Source organism: Camellia sinensis, chromosome 3, assembly GCF_055761805.1.
Source record: "Camellia sinensis isolate YWXY chromosome 3, ASM5576180v1, whole genome shotgun sequence".
NCBI lineage: Eukaryota > Viridiplantae > Streptophyta > Magnoliopsida > Ericales > Theaceae > Camellia > Camellia sinensis.
The window spans coordinates 31,264,496-31,282,793 of record NC_138963.1 but is presented as its reverse complement, the minus strand read 5'-3'; the positions used below and the strand labels follow the sequence as shown (position 1 = coordinate 31,282,793).

At 35.1% G+C, this 18,298-nt stretch overlaps 2 protein-coding genes across 4 annotated transcripts; one reads left to right on the top strand and one right to left on the bottom strand.

The window, feature by feature from the left end:
* The first annotated feature begins 986 nt into the window (after positions 1-986).
* LOC114295439 (ras-related protein RABC2a) lies at positions 987-7,488 on the top strand. 3 transcript variants are annotated; one of them, XM_082919444.1, is made up of 6 exons: positions 987-1,319; positions 2,417-2,485; positions 4,408-4,473; positions 4,685-4,806; positions 6,122-6,250; positions 7,009-7,488. In XM_082919444.1, the coding sequence occupies exons 1-6, from the start codon at positions 1,181-1,183 to the stop codon at positions 7,192-7,194; spliced, it is 711 nt and encodes a 236-aa protein (XP_082775570.1). In that variant the 5' UTR covers positions 987-1,180; the 3' UTR covers positions 7,195-7,488. The 3 variants fall into 3 exon arrangements, with proteins under 3 accessions (XP_082775570.1, XP_082775572.1, XP_082775571.1); XM_082919446.1 differs by lacking the exon at positions 6,122-6,250; XM_082919445.1 differs by lacking the exon at positions 2,417-2,485 and having other exon boundaries at positions 1,015-1,319.
* Positions 7,489-8,063: 575 nt separating this feature from the next.
* Positions 8,064-17,893, bottom strand: LOC114295440 (ras-related protein RABE1c). Its single transcript, XM_082919447.1, has 8 exons — positions 15,769-17,893; positions 13,903-13,975; positions 13,713-13,813; positions 12,838-12,903; positions 12,613-12,710; positions 12,463-12,525; positions 12,089-12,181; positions 8,064-8,410 (listed from the first exon to the last, which is right to left on the bottom strand). The coding sequence occupies exons 1-8, from the start codon at positions 15,839-15,841 to the stop codon at positions 8,327-8,329; spliced, it is 651 nt and encodes a 216-aa protein (XP_082775573.1). The 5' UTR covers positions 15,842-17,893; the 3' UTR covers positions 8,064-8,326.
* Positions 17,894-18,298: the final 405 nt, after the last annotated feature.

Sequence of the window (18,298 nt, the reverse complement as noted above, 5' to 3'; positions counted from 1 at the left end):
AAAAAACAAATATTATTCCGGTCAACAGACCGGACGTCTAGAAAGATGACCGAATAGAAGTGTTTACAAAAGTGAGTGAGATCAATTTTTAAAAATTATAACCAAATACTACACTCAAACCAAGAAATGAAATTAAAATTGAAAACCTCTATCAAACAGAGTCAAAATCTCTCAGGGTTGGCATGGAATCGAATAAACTTTCTCCTCACCAAAAAGACGCTTTTAAGCAAGAAAGAAAGCTGCGTTCTCTCACAACACACCACCACCGCCTCTGGTGGGCTTGGAAATATTTTAAAATCCTCGAAAACAGAATCGCATATGGAATGGATAAGCAAAAGTGAAGAAGGAAAATTATTGGATGTGTATAGGGTGTGCGTAATGGTTTAAGAGTCAAATTATAAATTGAATGAGGAATTAAAGAATTGAAAAATATTTTAATAAATTATCAAATTTTTACATAATATATAACACTAATTTGCATAATATTATATATATATATAATATAAATTAATTTTACATGATATTTATATATATATATAGAACTACTAATTTGTAATAAATTTCACATATTAAATCTCTTTCACGCTCATTTCTACTTTAATATTTCAATATAAGTTAAAATATATATATATATATATATATATATCAATTATAGTGGAACAAAACGATTTCAAAGACGAATTATAAATTTTAAAATTTGAACTATAATTAGTGAATAGAACGGTATAAATTGATGCGAATTAGTGCAATTTCAGTGAAATAGTCAATTTTTTTACACAGTAATAAATGTATATATGTGACTTTACACAAAATTACGTAAATTTTACGAACTTACATAACTAATTTTATAAAAATGTATAAGTTGAATATAAATTCGCATAATCACATAATTTTTTATGAAATTATGTAAATTTGTATTCAATTTACATAATTTTATGTAGAATTTTATACCATGTACATTACACACCGGAACATTTCCAGCAAAAGAATAGCATTTTAATTGTCCTCTGTTTTGTCTGTAGAGATGCCATTCGCTTCCCTCTTTATGCCTTTTTGTTCTTCGCTCTCTCTCCTTAAATACTCAATTGTCATGAAGAAAGAGAGTGAGAGAGAAAGAGCAAAGCACAGAACTGAGAGACATTGATCATCAGCATCATCATCATCATCATCATCATCATCAATGGATTCATCGTCAGAGCAGAACATCGCTTACGATTTGGCATTGAAGATATTGATAATAGGAGACTCTGGAGTCGGCAAAACCAGTCTCGTCCTTAGCTTCACCTCCAAGTACACTGAATATTCCGCCCCTACCATCGGTACACACTCACTTAATCTTCTCAATATCGTTTGTTTGTTAATGTTGTTAATTTCTTATTTTCTGTTATCCAAAAATAAATAAATAAATTTTGTAATAATAAAAATAAAAAACTTGTATGATATGCAGTTTATTTATTTATTTATTTATTTTTAACAAATGAAAATAAAATTAGAAAAAAAAAAAAAAAGTTTTGCAAGTTCTCGGAGGTACTGGTCGATAGTGGAGGGTGGATAGATGAACAGATGTGGTCACCGGCGGTTGCCAATGGTTGGCAGTGCTGGCGCGTAGGGGGGGATTAGATCCTTTACATATTTGCATCTTTTTATATTCATTTACACTTTTTTTTTGTGAGTTCAAATTCGGATTAGTTGATTCAAATCGTCTATTTTGAAAGATGGTTATAATTAATTTTTTAGTTAAAAGTTATTTATAAACTGCTTATAAGCAATATTTTTTTTGAGAGAGCTTTTCAAAAGGAGAGTTTGTAATAAAAATTATATATAAATATAAGAATAAATTACATTTTATTTTTTAAAAAGAATAGTAAATAAGATTATAAATTAAAATCACTCATTTTATAAAATAAAACGTGATTTGTTTTTATGTTTATAATTGTCTGAGAAATCTAATTTTTTTTGTATATATAACTTTTACTATGAAGCCTATAAAATAGATGATTTGAATCATCAAAAATAATATAGATAAATATGGAGAGGTGAAATATTGAAGGAAACTTATCTCGTATAGGAGGAGGAGAGTACAAACTTATTTTAAAAACAAAAACAATATACCAAATGAGTTTTTATATCCAACTTCGAAAAAAACAAAAAATCAATGCAGTAACAAAGGACCCAGTTGTCAACAAGTAACTTGATATACAAATATTATTAATCTAGTCGTAATTCTTTTCTCTAACACAATCTGAATTATGGTTCTTTTCTATGAGTGAAATTATAATGTTTGGAACATATTATTAAAATTGATTTAATAAATCAAGAGTTATACATGAGGGGCTAAGATTTTTTTTTTTAATTTTATTTTATATCTAATTATTTATTATTTTTTTTTTTCGCATCTTATCTCAACTGTGACCAGGTGTGGATTTTAAAATCAAATATCTAACTGTTGGGGGCAAAAAATTGAAGCTAACCATTTGGGACACAGGTAATAAGTTGCCACAAATATCTATTTTTTTTTTCATCTTATATTCCAAATGAGAATTCAATTTCTTGTTTTAATAGGGCTTTCATGATTACAGTCATTACATGATCATCATTCAGTTATCTTTGTGTTGTTGGTTATATGTTATTCACACCATTTGATTAAACAAAGATCTCGCTTTTGTGCTATGTTGTTTGAAATGTTTGATGTTTTTTTTCTTTTTCCTTTTCTTTTTTTCCTTTTTTCCCTTTTTGTTTAAGAATGAAGGCTAGAAAGGGAAACATTCATTGGATCGGACTGAAGTGGAATGGAAATGAATGATTGAACAAACTATTTTCCCATCGCATACAAGGCTAGAACCATTTTCAAAAAAAAATGTGACAATATTATTACCCATTTTTCTTTAAATAAACTTGAATCCCTCATTTTCCCCACCTAGGAGTGTTATTTGTTGCTGCGGGGGTCGTCCAGGTTTGTCTCCAGGGGCCGTTGGGTTTGCGATTCAACCTTGCTGTGGGGGTCGTTCAGGACTTTCATTCGAGCGCTTTCTGGCGAGTAGGAGCTTGAGGGGTGCTTTCTGGTTAAGATTGGTGGAGAAGTGGGTGTCGCAGGAGCCGTAGGCGATCCAGTTTTTGTCCGGGTGTCACTCGAGCGCTCCTTCTCGTTAGAGAGTTTGAGGGGTGAACTTCCATTTGTATGGAGGTGTCTTTGGAGTAGAAGATCTGTAGCATGGTTTTTTGCAGCAGCTTGGTTTATTTTTCAGGTGTTGGCTATGGAGTTGGGCAGCAGCATAGACGTGGGCTGCAGCAGAGGCTTGGCGTGGCTATTGGGTGTGAGCAGTTCGGGTGTGAGCAAGAAGAAGACTTGGTGGGCACTGATCAGTGGGTGATGTTTTGTTTTTCAGCAGGGGTGTTGCCGCAGGTGGTGGCTTTGGAGTTTCCGGCAGGGGAGTTGCCACAGGTTGTGGTTATGGAGTATTCTCGGCCGGTGTGGTTTTGTTTGTTTAGCAGTTCGGGTGTGGGCTTTGGGAGGTGGGAGCTGCAGCAGCTAGGGGTGGCGTGGGCAGCAGCTAAGGAGTGGTTGTAGCAGTAGAGGCTGCAGCAGAGGCGTGAGGGGTGGGCCTTGGCAGAGGAGTTGTCTGATCAGTAGAGGAGTGGGCCTTGGCAGAGGAGTTGTTTGATTAGATGTTGTTTTGGTTTGGTTCGGGCTGCTTTGGTTGTCTAGGTTTAGTGGTTTTTTTTTTTTTTTTTGGTTTAGGTGTTTTGGTGGGTTGATTGTGTGTGGGTTCATGTTTTTTAATTTTTCTAGTTAAGTTCTTTTTAACTTTTTTATTTAAAAAATTGAGAGGCTTAGGGATTGGTTGTATGGGTGCGTATAGTAGTAGTAGGGGTATTTTTATACTTCCGAAACTCTTTCGATGCATGCCATCTTTCTGTACTTTTAATTTCATACTGTTAAATGAAATTTTTATTTGTTGATCAAAAAAAATATTATTACCCATTGTCAAACAATCATTAATAAATTAAGCACTTACACCCCAGTTGGGTTAAACTCAAATTCATGTGATGGTGAGGTATATCCAAAAAAGTGCAATTTATAGCTTCTTTCATTGAATCAAATGCTATGTTCATTCTGTTGGTTCTCACCCCCCTCTTAAGAGACAAAAGTAGTTTAGATTTGGAAATCCAAAACTCTTTATCAGAATCGCCAAAAGGAGATGGGGAAAGAAACACATTGATGACGATGACGATGACGATGACGATGACGAGAGAGAGAGAGAGAGAGAGCATACATGTGTGGAGTGTTCATACAATATTTAAGGTTGTGCACCGCAACATTCATTGACACATTGAAAATGTGAATTTTTTTTTTTTTTCTGTAGACAAATTGTGATCGGTTTCTAAACTCGGTGTTATATGTTGCAGCTGGACAAGAGAGGTTCAGGACATTGATAAGCTCTTACTATAGATCAGCCCAAGGGATTCTTCTTGGTAAAGCCGTCAACCATATAATATTGTAGGGATGCAAGGCAAAGTTTATTTTCTAGAATTAGTTTTTTATTTTCTTGAATTAGTTGACAACAACTCATCCTCTTGTAAAGATTTAGCTTATGTAATTTATTTTAAATTTTTTTTGACTGCTTTTATCATCCCACTATTTTCGTTAATTGAATTAACGCAATTCTCCTCCCTTGATCCACAGTTTATGATGTAACACGGAGGGAAACCTTTACAAACTTGTCGGATGTGTGGACTAAAGAAGTAGATCTTTACTCCACCAATAAGAATTGCATTAAGATGCTTGTTGGAAATAAAGTTGACAAAGTAAGGTTTTGTTTTGCTGTTGATAAGTTACTTCTGATGTTTATATGCTTATGTCCTTAGCAAGGAAGATTGTAATCATTAAAATGGAAAGGAAAAGTGGACCCAATGTACACGACAACCACTAAAAGTATTCTCAGGTCTCGTTTGAGAATAAACTATTTTAGTAACTTTTTAATTTTTTACGAAAAGTTGTGTAAAAAAGTAGAGTAATGTGATAACTTGATGGAAACTTAGAGGATCTAATTGTTGTTGGTGGAGCCTAAAACAAGACTAAATCTCCTCTTAGTTTAAGTTTTGATTTCCTTATTAATTTAGGATTGGGTTTAAGGCTAGTTCTATAAATATACCCATGTAGCTCTATGTTTTTTAATTCTTTCATTAGTTTTGTGATCTTAGAGAGATACATAGTAGCGAGAGTGAGATAGATCATTGTAGAGAGAGAGTTTGTGAGATTGAGTGTGAGAGACTCTTAAAAATCCTTTCATATTGATCTTGGTAAATCCGTAGTGACTCTGTAGACGTAGCCTGTGATTTGGGTGACCATGTAAAATCTCGTGTTGCTTTTGTAGTTCTTTTTCTTCTCTGCTCTAGATTCGTCATGTGTTGTTTGCTTAGGTCCTAGTGTTTAATATTGATCATATACCATAACAAATGGTATTAGAGCATTGGTTCCTAGAGCAAGAAAAAATCATGGTTATTCTTAATTGAGTAAAGAAAATTCTTAGTGCATGTGGCAAGGTTGGACTGCGGCAAGGTGGCTCTCAATGGAATATGGTGGCTCACGATGGAGCGTGTGCAAGTGGTCTAGGTTGGATTCAATGTTGGAGAGTTATAGATTAAGATTAAGGAGTGCGTAATTATCTATGATAAACTTGCGGATGATAGATCAAGACTTGAGGGGAAGTATGGAGAGACTCAATATTTGGTTCACACATGAGGAGGAGATTATTGGAGCATGTGTGAAGATAGAGTCTCACATCAGATAAAGAGTAAAAAGATATGAGTTTTAATATACATTAAATGGACTTTTCACTTGTAGGCTTATACTTTTACGTGAGTATGAGTTCCAAATAATATATGTTGAGCCTTGATGTGACGTCTCTGGACTCTTGAGTTTCTCCATATTGGATTGGGCCAATATTGTTGTGCGCTTGAGGGCTCCCTGGTGGGCTCACTAATTCCCTAACACTAATTATGATTACTCGTCTCTAGCATAACCTATTTTATAGTCTTTAATAATTTCTCCCTCAATCATATTAATTTCACTTTCTATTCACATTTTATGAATTTAAATTCATTCGATGCATGATTACAGGAATCAGAAAGGGTTGTAAGTAGAGAAGAAGGAATTGAACTTGCAAAACAGCTTGGATGTTTATTTTATGAATGCAGTGCTAAAACTAAAAAAAATGTGGATCAATGCTTTCAAGAGCTTGCTTTAAAGGTAAGGAAGGGTTTTAATAAATAAATTTACCTTTTACATTTGCCTTTCTTGTGAAACTAGATGAATAAAGTAAATTTATCTTCCCTTTTCTCGTACTATATCGTACTATGGTGTGTGTTTTGTTGTTATATTGTGGCAGACATATTCATGTACTGTCCATGTTGTAGTTACATTGCCAAGTATGGAGTTGTTCTAACCAATGGAAGAGTTTATATTGCCAATGTCACCATGTATGTGGGGGATGATAGACTAGACATTTGTATGTCCAAAGTCTCGAGTTTGAGTTATGCTAAGGTCCTTAAGGTTTGCTTGGTAGTTACCTTCAGGGTCTTAAAATTAGTTGAGATGCGCACAAGTTGGCTTGGCCACCCATTTATCAAAAAACCAATGCAGAGTTTGGAAATTCTAACTATTGGAAGAGCTTATATTCCAATATGTTAGGTATATACTAGTCATTTGCATGAATAACAATGCAGAATTAGGAAAATGGGAATGGTATTAGTCCAATTATTATTCTACACACTGGGATTGAATTTGAACAATCCCTCTTCATTGATTATGAGTAAGTGTCAAGTATAGCATGGATTCTTACACTAACACATATATGGGAAGTTCAAAATCACCCTAACTACTTATCAACCTCGTATAAAACATGAAAAACAGTATGCTACTGTTAAATAGATGCTATTTATGTTGACTGATATCGTAAAAGTACATTTTCTGTCCCACATTCTACCCTCATTTTGGTTTTTCTACAGATCATGAAAGGCCCTGGTCTCGAGAAAGAAGAATCTCCCGGAGTGAAACTTGATGGCAGTGGCGGTAGCAGTGGCAGTGGCGGTGGCGGTGGCGGTGGCGGAGGGGGTAGCAGTGGCGGTGGCAGTGGCAGTGGCGGTGGCGGTAGCAGTAGCAGTGGCGGTGGCGGTGGCGGTTGTTGTTCATAAAATGACACAACAGAGGTTGTGAGACATAATATGTATATCATACAGAGGCCCTCACCAAGCAGCATTGCTAATGGCAGACAGAGCTTGTCACTAAACCTTTCATGATCAAATTATGTATAGTTGTCCCAGTAGCTGTTCTGGGAGTATTGGCACTCAAATAAAATCTATTAGCTTGTGTAAAGTTTGCTTCTTCTTCTTCTTTTTTTTTTTTTTAATCCTCACAAGCTTTATGGAAACAAACTTGCATGTATTTTATCTAAATTAATGCGAGTTTTTCACTTTGTGCTTTGAGTAGTTTATTATTTTTCAATACAGCTTTTTATTCTTCTTTGGTAAGTTTTACTCTTCAATGCAGCAGTAAATTATCTTTATTAATTTGCTAATTGCAAGATTGACAAGAAGCAAAAAAATTGGTGGATCATCTATCTGCTTCGCTTGAAGTCCAGTATTCAAATTTCAATCCAAGCATTGTGTGTTGGTGACATGGATGGTTGGCACCAATGCAGATAAATAGCCAATCTTCATTTCATCTCCTGGATCAATGGTGAAAGCATTTGAACCAAAACCCCACCTAAGGTGTCCCTTTTTCATAGATGGTTTCAACTTTTGCTTTTGTTTTCTAAAATATTATTGTAATATCCTGGTTCACTTTTGAAGAAAACCATGATAAGATCAAGTTTCTAAAAGGGACCTAGATCACATATTCATATACTTTAAATTCAAAAGAGGCAATTGTTTTGTCTCTATATAGTCAACAATGATTTGTACAAGAATTATGCACCTCCCAAATCTTCATAATTATCTTGAAAAGCAAAGAATATTGTTATCTACTACCACTAAACCAAATCAAGATCAATTCTAACAGAATATGGTAAATGAGATTATATATAGATAGATAGATCTTAAGGGTGAGAGTATCCAGAAGGTAACAATACAAGCAAAAACTCATTCCCAGTTGTGATTTGTGCAGGCTGCTTCCCAGCAGACTGAGGACAAAGTAAGCACCGGGGATTTTAAAAGAAGAATTGTTTGGTGGGCATTCAATTTGCCATGGCTAACTGGAAAACAACTTTCAATTTGCACATGCACAAGAGAATAACAGCTACGCACCTTCATGATCTGCTAAAAGCTCTCAAGCACCGCAGCATGCTGATTTCTCTGGAGCAGCAGTTGAACCCTTACCTGCGTCGGGTTTACTGAGTTTGATGCTTGGAGGCTGCGTATAAAAAACAGACAAAGCAACAAACATGATCGTAAAACTTTATGTATTATTGATTGTTGTGTTAATACATTGATATTTTGTATTACAAATCAGAGTGGCATTATATAGGAGAGGGTTTGGGTAGTAGGTGAGGAGTAGTGGAGTGTAGTAGGTGAGTGTGAGTAGTGGAGTGTAGTAGTGGAGTGTAGTAGGTGAGTGTGAGTAGTGGAGTGTAGTAGGTGAGTGTGAATGGTAAATTCTAACAGCCCCCCGCAAACTCAAGGAGGATAGAAACTAACCAACTTGAGTTTGAAAAGAGGAACAAAACAAAAAATAAAAATAAAGATAGGAGACACTGTATGGTCGTGTCAGACCGTTGGTGTAGAAGACAGTTTATGGGGTCATGTCGGACCGTTGTAGAAGACAGTTTATGGGGTCATGTCGGACCGTTGTAGAAGACAGTGTACAGAGTCTTGTCGGACCCATAAAAGAGCTAACCGGAATCAATGTCGGATCAGTTTACAGAGTCTTGTCGGACCCATAAATGAGCTAACCGGAATCAATGTCGGGACAGTTTACAGAGTCTTGTCGGACCCTTGAAAAAGCTAACCGGTATCAAATGTCGGGACAGTTTATAGAGTCTTGTCGGACCCTTGTAGAAACCGCATCCTCAAAAGGTGCGCCCAATTTTTCAAAAGGCGTGCCATCAAAAGGCGTGCCCAATCCATAAAAAGGCGTGCCATCAAAAGGCGTGCCCAATTCATCAAAAGGTGTGCCGGACATGATGGCGAGGCACGTGGGCGCCTTGGCTTGCGTGCCCGTTTGTCGGCTGGTGTCGCGCGATGCGCGTGTCTGCCTTGGCTATATAACCAAGACGAAGGCAGAGGCTGAGGCAGAGAAAAATCTGAGAGAAACCTCTGAAAAATCCTTCGTGTTGCTGAGAAAGATAGTTCCGGTTGCTGAGAGAGAGTCTGTAATACTCTGTTGCCCAGAAAATAGTCTGTAACACTTTGTTGCCCAGAAAATGGCCTCGTCCTCGTCTTCCCGTGGACTGCTCACCCTCTTTCCCGACCTCAACGAGTCAACAAGAGAGAGAACTGGTGCGGTGGCACTGGAATCTCAACCAAGCGCCCCGGAGTTTGCTCCGTTGAACTTTCCGATGCGGTCTGTGGAGCAAAGAATGGCAGTGCTGTCGGATGTGGAGGCCAATCAGTATACTTTGAAGGCATGTGTGGAAAGTATGACGGCGGTCACAAATTTGTCGAACCGGCTGCAGAGTAGAACAAATGAGGTGCAGCATTTAAACTCCCAGCTGGCTCTGCTCCAACGCATGTATAAGGATGCGCGAGCAGAGATAAGCGTGCTAAGGGCAGAAAACAAGGAGCTGAAGCGGAAGGCCACCGTGATGTTCCGATTTGGAGGGCCGACATATGCTGTAGTGGAGGAGCAGGTAGGAGGCAACTTGCTGGGTGGCCTAGGAAGCACGGAGGCAGCACCGTCAAGGACCGCCCAGGACGGAGGCAAGAAGAAAAGACCGGCGGAATAGGCGAAGAAGTGAGGTCGGTTGGTGGCCGGCTGCAGAAAAGAAAACAAAGCTGTTGTGGTTGTGATGTTTTCTGTTTTTTTTTTTTTTTTTTTTTTTTTTTTTTTGTGTAAAATGTGGATCGAGGTTGATCCCTGAGATGAATAAAAGATGGTTTGATGTGCAAAGTTATATGGTATGAATGGAATTTGAAAAAGATTAAAAAAATGTGAAAGAAAAATAAAGAAAGAAATAATAAGAATAAATTTGAAATCAAAATGAAAGATGGGGGAAGGAAACCGCGGTGGTTGTGAATGGATTGTTTTTTTTTTTTTTTTTTTTTTTTTTTTTTTTTTTTTTTTTTTTAAAGAAAAAAGAAAGATAAAATAAAAGAAAGAAAGTGGAGTAAAAAAGGACATGGGTTTGTGCAAAAGTGGACAATAAAGAAAAGAAAAGAAAAGAAAGGGGATCATGTGATGGAAGAAAAAGGAGATGTCCTGTGTATTCTGAATTGTTGCCTCAGACCCACATGGATTTTCGTGTCCTCTGGATGTAACTTTAAGATCACTGTAGCTTTGTTTTTTTCAGCTCAATATTGGAATTTGAGCTCTTCAGGCTGAACATAGATAAACTGGGCAGACCCAGTCATGGCGATGATAAGATATTGAACAGTGAGAAGGACGAAGATACTCTAGGCCAATTCTGTGATCAACGATTCAGCCACCAAGATCAGGGTTCACTGTTTCGAAGCAAATACTCTCTGAGTCTAGAGAGAGATAGTATGGATCTTCGTCGTTGAGCACACACTGGTTCGACGACAGGCAGGGTGTTTACGGTGGCAGATGCGGTTCCATTCTTGAGGTGGTTGGATTCAGAGGGTTTCAGTTGCTGCAACGTGAACTCCATTGATGCTCTACACTGTCTTGTCTTCTCATCTACCTCTCTCCGTATAGATATATACAGACATGCAGTGAATGTTTCTGGAGGCTAGATCATCGTCATATGCAATCGCCAATTGCTGGAATAACTACGCAAAATGGTGCGACAGAAGGTGCATAAGGGGGGCTACTCACTGTGGGCTGATGAAGAGGATAATACCAGTCAGAAATTTTATTATGGAGCAACGGGTACACGAAGAGGGAGAAAACAGAGATCAGGTGCTGATGGTTAAAGTATTCCTACAGCAGTGCAAGGAAGGCTCCGAATCGGGCTGCGATATGAAGGCAAGCTCGCCTGAGACTCGTGAGCAATATGGATTGGCCTTGTTGCCCAATTTCAGTCGCACCGCTCCAGCAGGTACCGTGGTGTCGTTGGAGTGGTTTTGTGGGTGTTCGAGTGGGAGAAATGTTGCCGCCGTTGATGGCGAAGAACTCGAAGCTATGTGTAGAAATTCCAGCGGGCAGCGAAGGCAAAGTTGTCGGCCGGCTGCCCGCCGGTGAGAAAAAAAAAATTCAGGCCTAAATCTTATAGCTCTGATACCATGTAAAACTTTATGTATTATTGATTGTTGTGTTAATACATTGATATTTTGTATTACAAATCAGAGTGGCATTATATAGGAGAGGGTTTGGGTAGTAGGTGAGGAGTAGTGGAGTGTAGTAGGTGAGTGTGAGTAGTGGAGTGTAGTAGTGGAGTGTAGTAGGTGAGTGTGAGTAGTGGAGTGTAGTAGGTGAGTGTGAATGGTAAATTCTAACATGATCTTATGAGTAAGGATCATTAAAAGAAAATTAAAAAATCATATACATCTATAAACAGTGGAGGAGAATTTTTGCAGAGAGGAGTGGGGTAAAACTAAGGCAAGGGTTGATTCTGACAGATTCGGTTTAATTTAGTCAAGATATATTCAAACAAAAATATTTTTCACAGCATTGACTCAAAAAACTAAAAAATAAAAACTCATCATTTCAGTCAATCTAAGGTGATTTATAGATTTTATAGCAAAATAAACATTGAAGGGGTAAACTACGGGATTTTATTGAAAAAAAGAAAAAAAACAGATGGGCTACCAAAAAAAAAAAATAGGGGCATATATATAATATTTAGGAGGCCCATGTTGAAAGACATTTCAAAAATCGTATGATTAACATAATTTTCGAGTCATTGAAGGGACATATGTTAGATCCACCACTGTCTATAAACCCTCAAGAAAATTCACTAACTTGTACTTGTACCTCTGCTCTGGAGTCACTCTCTGCAAGTCTTTGTTTTATGTCTCGAGCAATAGAAAAGAAGACCTGCTCCACATTGAGATTTGTTTTTGCACTCTGTTTGGAAGAGATTCAGTAGTATCAGCTCACAGCATCATCTCCGGGGTGAAATGTAAAAGAGATACGATCTAGGGAATCTAGGGGCACTGGATATTTCCCAGGCCAATGTACACATGTATAGCATATTAGCATGCCCATAGTAATAAATTCCATCAAACGGGAAGGCAACCAAAAACACACTGAGGTAGTTCCACTGTGCCCGTGTGATCTAATAAAATTGTGCAAGCTAGCCAGATCTCATGTGCATTCTTGAATCACATATTCTACTACTAACTTACAGTCTCAAAAAATTTGATGCCATATTCGTCAGCAAGAGCCTGGCCCCATGATGTTGGAACAGCCTGCCAATGGAACCGAATTTCAATTGAGCCTCATATCTGAAAAGTAAACTGATTTGAGAAATTACTCTGGGGAAGTTTATACATTACCCTTTTGCTCTCATCCATGTCAGCTTTGTTACCCACTAGTATCTTGTTGACATTATCAGAAGCATGTTGCTCTATGTTCTTGATCCAGTTCTTTATGTCTACATAAATACGAGAGCACACATCATTAGGATTGCAACATGTTTAAATTTTCTCATTGATACAAATCAAGCAACAGACGACCCTAATGAGGAAACAAACAACCAAGAGGAAAATAAGAGAAGTTACTGTTGAATGATGACTCATCAGTAACGTCATAGACCAGCAATATACCCATGGCTCCCCTGTAATAAGCTAAACAACAAATAAAGAGAAGATGAGAAAGTAGAATGGAATAAAGAAATTAAAATATATAAAGAGACAATCTGAACTTGATTAAATCACTGAATATAGTAAGTAATATAAACTATTCATCCAGAAGAAGACTGTCCAGTGTTTTAAAAGACTCTAGGCGCACCGAGACGATAGGGTCTCCTATACACTAAAGCGTGATGCACGAGGCAAGACGTGAATAGTAGAAGAAAAGCAAAATTATAAAATAGGCAAACTTTTCAACATAACAAATATATATAGAATTCCAAAAATAACAAAACAAGCTTTACCATTTCAAATGATTGATAAACATAACATTTAATCTTCTAAAAATTAGAATTATAATATCCAACAAAAGATATAAAGTATCACATTAACATCCACCAAAAACCTCAAGTTTTAAGATCATCCACATAAAGTTCAAAATAACTAAGTTTTTAGTTTGCAGTTCAAACAAGAAATAAAAAGCATTTAATCAACAATTGGAGTAAAAAAATAGGTAAAACCCATGAAGCCCACGCCTTGAAAAAAAGCCCTCGCCTCAGCGCCTAAGCAGCGCCTTGCGTATTGCGCCTCGCCTCGACCAGTTCGCAGCGCAAAGCCGTGCCTCGTTGCGCCTTTTAGGCGTGCACCTTTTAAAACACTGAGACGGTCCATCTTGATTAATACAACAAAGTTGCAAACAGACCACAGACCACCAAACAGGCTACAACTCCTGCTCATGGTGCATATTCCAGGCCTCCGTGACAAATTCAGGTTTATGATTTCCTTCCGAACCCAGAATGAGGTACCTGTTGTGATTGTACGAAAACGTTCTTGGCCAGCAGTATCCCATATTTGCAGCTTGATGCGTTTTCCATCAAGCTCAATTGTTCTAAGCTTAAAATCGATCCTGGCAAAACGTTGATACTCAGGAAGCGGCAGAAAATTATAATTTATAAGATTATGAAAAACTATAACCAAATGGTTTCAAATACATACCCAATTGTGGTAATAAAACTTGTTGTAAATGAATCATCCGAGAAGCGCAATAGCAGGCAACTCTTTCCAACTCCTGCATTTTTAGATGATAGTAGTTATGAGTGTTAAAAGGCTTGGAGGGCTGTAAAATGGATCTTTGTCACAGGTATGTGGTAAGTGTAAATAATCTGATGTGGGTTCAAAGGAAAACTTTAGTGTTAAAACATTCGACTATTTAATAATATGGAAAAATAATTGCCAAAATAAATTTGGGAGTGTGATTGTGTGTGTGTGAGAGAGAGAGTGTGAGAGACAGAAGATTTTACAAATATTTGAACTGGGATAGCTTAGAGTGTAGAAATAAAAAATTTGATAGAGACCTAACATTGCTTGCCAGATCCTCATCCCATTATTTCTTAAAACATAACAGCATTTACTAGTTAAAACAGTTAAATAAGCAATAAATGATGTTCTTTTCACCATAATGAATATAAACTGACATTCAAATCGACAACAAAATGGATGAAAGAATGAACACAAAGATAAGATGTAAAGATACAAGAATGATTTAAATGAGTTGCAACAAGCCTGTAAATCAACAAGCTGTGATATTAAGTCTGTCCATTGAAACCTTAAAACCCTAAGACCTTACTTTTAAGCCCTAGCGTCTCAAAAAACCCAGCAAGTTATCACAATAGAATCTAAACCAAAATTTGGCATCAAACCTCCAAAATACTAATCTGTGTTCCATCATTAACCCTTATCCTAGCTTTCCAAACACAAATCGAAAAAAATGAAGCCTAGTCCACCATATTTGCTCGTAGGGCAGCCTTCATTGTTCTTTCTCCCAAATATTGCTCTAATCATGATGAACATTATTAGCCATCTGTTGTCATTCAATAAAGACATAGTGGTGTTTGGATTTTGGTGGCATTGCTAAAACCACTTCTATGAATTTATTTTCATAGATGGACTCATATTCTCTTAAACAGCCACATAGGGATGACTGTCTAATACTTTCTAACTAGCTCCAACTAGCTATCTTTTTTCTTCTCTCTTTTTCCCGCACATGAGGAGATGTTGGACCACCTTTGAGTAAACAACTCATCAACAACATAGACTTTTAATTCTAATGAAAATCGCTAATTCTTATGTCCCTTTCTCTATTCTGCATAGTATAGCGCCATAGAGACAACATCAACAACACGATGATGAAAATGCAGCCTGAAGAGTAAACTACAAAAAATTCATCAATTCATCTCCTTGACACCACTTTCCCGAAAAGGTGCTTCCAACAACTCCAGGATCAAAAATTGATTCACATTTTTTGTTTGTACCTAGGAAAGAATGCCACCATGAAGAATCCGAATGCCGCAAAAGCCATATGAATATTACCATTGGGAAAAGTTGGTAACCCAGATTTACTCACCCAGAATTTTCTGAGTGGAGGATTGTGCAGTGGAGATTAATTTGTGTAGTGTGTGGGGTCACGTAAGGTGTGGTGGAGATTAATTTCTGGGTTGATACCATTGTCTTAAAAGATGACGCATTTCCATTGTAGTATTAGGCTAAAGTCATGTTTATTCTTAAGATGCACTAAACAAGCTCTACTAAAACATACTTCTCTTAGCTAACTCTACCATCATGATCCTAAGTGACATTTTAAACAATCAAATCAAATCACAAACTCAAAGTAATCAGTTCAAAAGGTCAAATTAATGCATAAAAAAAAAAGCCTTTTGAGTAAACCAAATTAACTGACAATCAAATCTTCATGAATGAATTTGATAGCAAAACCTAAATTAAAATACATATAAACTACATGAAAGAATATGCAATATATATATATATATATATAGAGAGAGAGAGAGAGAGAAGATAACTTGCCGCTGTCGCCGATGAGAAGGAGCTTGATGAGGTAATCGTAATCGGCTCGAGCTCTTGCTGGCGCAGCTGCCATTTTCAAGCCGTTTGAGATCTGCAAATGAAGCCTCCTCTCTCTCTCTCTCTCTCTCTCTCTCGACTGGGAAAGCTTGTTAAAACTACTTTGAAAATTTTGATCACAGTTTTGAAGCTGAGACTGATCACGAGCGGTCGTTTAGATTACCTCAAAAATTTTCTAAAAAGATGGACAAAACAGTTTGCATTATCTACTGCATTTTCATAATTCATGGTCTTTTAGGAAGATGTTAAGAGTTTGTTTTCTTTATTTTTTTAATTTTCTTTTTTAAAAATTTTAAAAAATATAAAAAATGACGTTAGCGATTAAAAGTTGAAAAGTAACTTTTAATAGCTTTTTAAAAGAGACCTAAGGCCTTGTTTGAAAATAAATTTTTTTAGTAGTTTTTTTGATTTTTAAGCTAAAATATAATGTAAAAAAAATAAAGTTTGGAATAATTTTTTAATTTTTTACGAAAACATATGTAAAAAGTAGAAAGAAATAAAAAAATTTAACTTTTTGAGATGAATTATTAATTTTTTAACTAAAAAATCACTTGTGAAACGAGGCCTAAATATAAAGACAAAAGACAGAGGGACTCACATCAATAAATGCATAAAACACTCATTGATTTGTGTTTAGTTGATTTTGAAAAAAAAAAAAAAAAAAACATTTAGAAAGAAATTTGTTTATATAACCTTTTTTTTTTTTTACATAAATATCCGGGGCGACTTTCTTCCACACTACTAATTGAATGTATGACCAAAATTTCCTTTTGTTTGGAATGTTTTAAATAAGTATATTTTTTAATTTTTTTATAAAATATAGATTCAGTTTAACTTTAAAGTGATATAATAGAAAGATTATACGACTTAAATAAGATGATATGATTTAAATAGAATAGTGACTTTTTAACTTTTTTAAGGGATACCAAATCTAGCCTTAGTGTGTTTGGTTTTAGTTTTGTGAATTTAGTTTCCTGAAAATTAATTTTTTTATTTTTTATATTTTTAATGAATATTTTTAAAATGTCAAGTAATTTTTTTTTTTAGATGCACCTAATTTAGATGTATCTAAATAGTAAAATATTTGTGAAAAAATATTTTAAAAAATTAATAAATACACAAAAATATGAAAAATATACTGAATTTTTGTAATTTTTTTTATTTTATATTTTTGGTATTTAGTGAATTGTTTAAAGATTTTTTTTCACAAATCTTATACTTTTTAAGTTTATTTATATTAAGTGTATCTAAAAATTAAAAAAAATTATTTAAATTATTAAAAAAATTCATTGAAAACAAAAAAAAAATACGAAAAATAAAAATATATAATTTTCTGAAAAATATTTTTTGTGAACTAAAACCTTTATTTTTAAGGTTTGGCTTCTCTTACGTTGCTTGTGTTAATTTAAGATTTGCTTAGTGAAATATTCATATAAAAAATAAGATGAACAGACATCGATAATCATATGTTTGAATCAAGTTTGTATTGCAAAAAATAGATGGCTATTCTTAAAATATTATTTGTCATTTATTTATTTTAAAACAAATATGTTTTAAACATATAGTTACTAATATTCAATCATTTTATTTTTTGCATGAATATTATACTTAACGAGTCTTACAAAGTGAACATTTGGATCACCAAAATTGATTCCAAAATAAGTCTACCAAACCCAAATATCCTCTCAAATTGGTATGACAACTTAAAAGAAACGGTATTGTTAAAGATATCAAATTTTCTATTAAATAAATAACTAAATGTCTCACATAGGTGTGGAGTCTATATTTTTGTGAACCCTACATCCACGAAAGATATTGAGTCATTTATTTGGTAAAAAATTTAAGACCTATAACATTTTCTAAAAGAAACCAAACTCTTATTTTTATTCTAATGCTTTCTAAATTATAACCTTATATTGTACTTTTCCAAAGTTGTGCATAGTAATAATTTTTTTAAGGTAAACTACTTATAGATCCTAATAGTTGAACTTAATTCTTATCAAGTCCTATTGAAAATAAGTCTTGGTAAAATTATTGCTAAAAATAATTTTTTTTGTGACAATTTTTTTATATATGTCGCTAAAAATTGATAATTGGTATTTTTTTGTTATGATTTTTATAAATTATCGCTAAAACTTACAATTAATGACTTTTTTTATGACAAATTTTTTCTATAAGACTTATTAGATGATAAGTTCACTTATTAAGACATATACATAAGTACCCCTTTGTTTTATACACATTGTTTATAAATAATTACTTGTGTTCATAAAATTTTAACCATAGCTATATCTACTAAATTTGGGTTCGTCCAAATTGCTCCTAATTTGTGTATAGCTAATTGTTTAGTTGGTGCCACTGTTCCATGATTATTACTGCTGTTTATCATTTCATTTCTTTTTCTAAAATTTTATACTACATAATAAGGCGGGCATATTAGACCTCTTTGTTAAAAAATAATTTTGGTTTAGTT

Coding starts and splice junctions, on each gene's coding strand:
- LOC114295439 (XM_082919444.1), top strand. CDS start 1,181: ATGGATTCATCGTCAGAGCAGAACATCGCTTACGATTTGGCATTGAAG. Junction 2,486..4,407: donor GCTAACCATTTGGGACACAG/GTAATAAGTTGC, acceptor TATATGTTGCAG/CTGGACAAGAGAGGTTCAGG. Junction 4,807..6,121: donor TTGGAAATAAAGTTGACAAA/GTAAGGTTTTGT, acceptor GCATGATTACAG/GAATCAGAAAGGGTTGTAAG.
- LOC114295440 (XM_082919447.1), bottom strand. CDS start 15,841: ATGGCAGCTGCGCCAGCAAGAGCTCGAGCCGATTACGATTACCTCATC. Junction 13,976..15,768: donor CCTTCTCATCGGCGACAGCG/GCAAGTTATCTT, acceptor CTAAAAATGCAG/GAGTTGGAAAGAGTTGCCTG. Junction 13,814..13,902: donor AGTTTTATTACCACAATTGG/GTATGTATTTGA, acceptor ACGTTTTGCCAG/GATCGATTTTAAGCTTAGAA.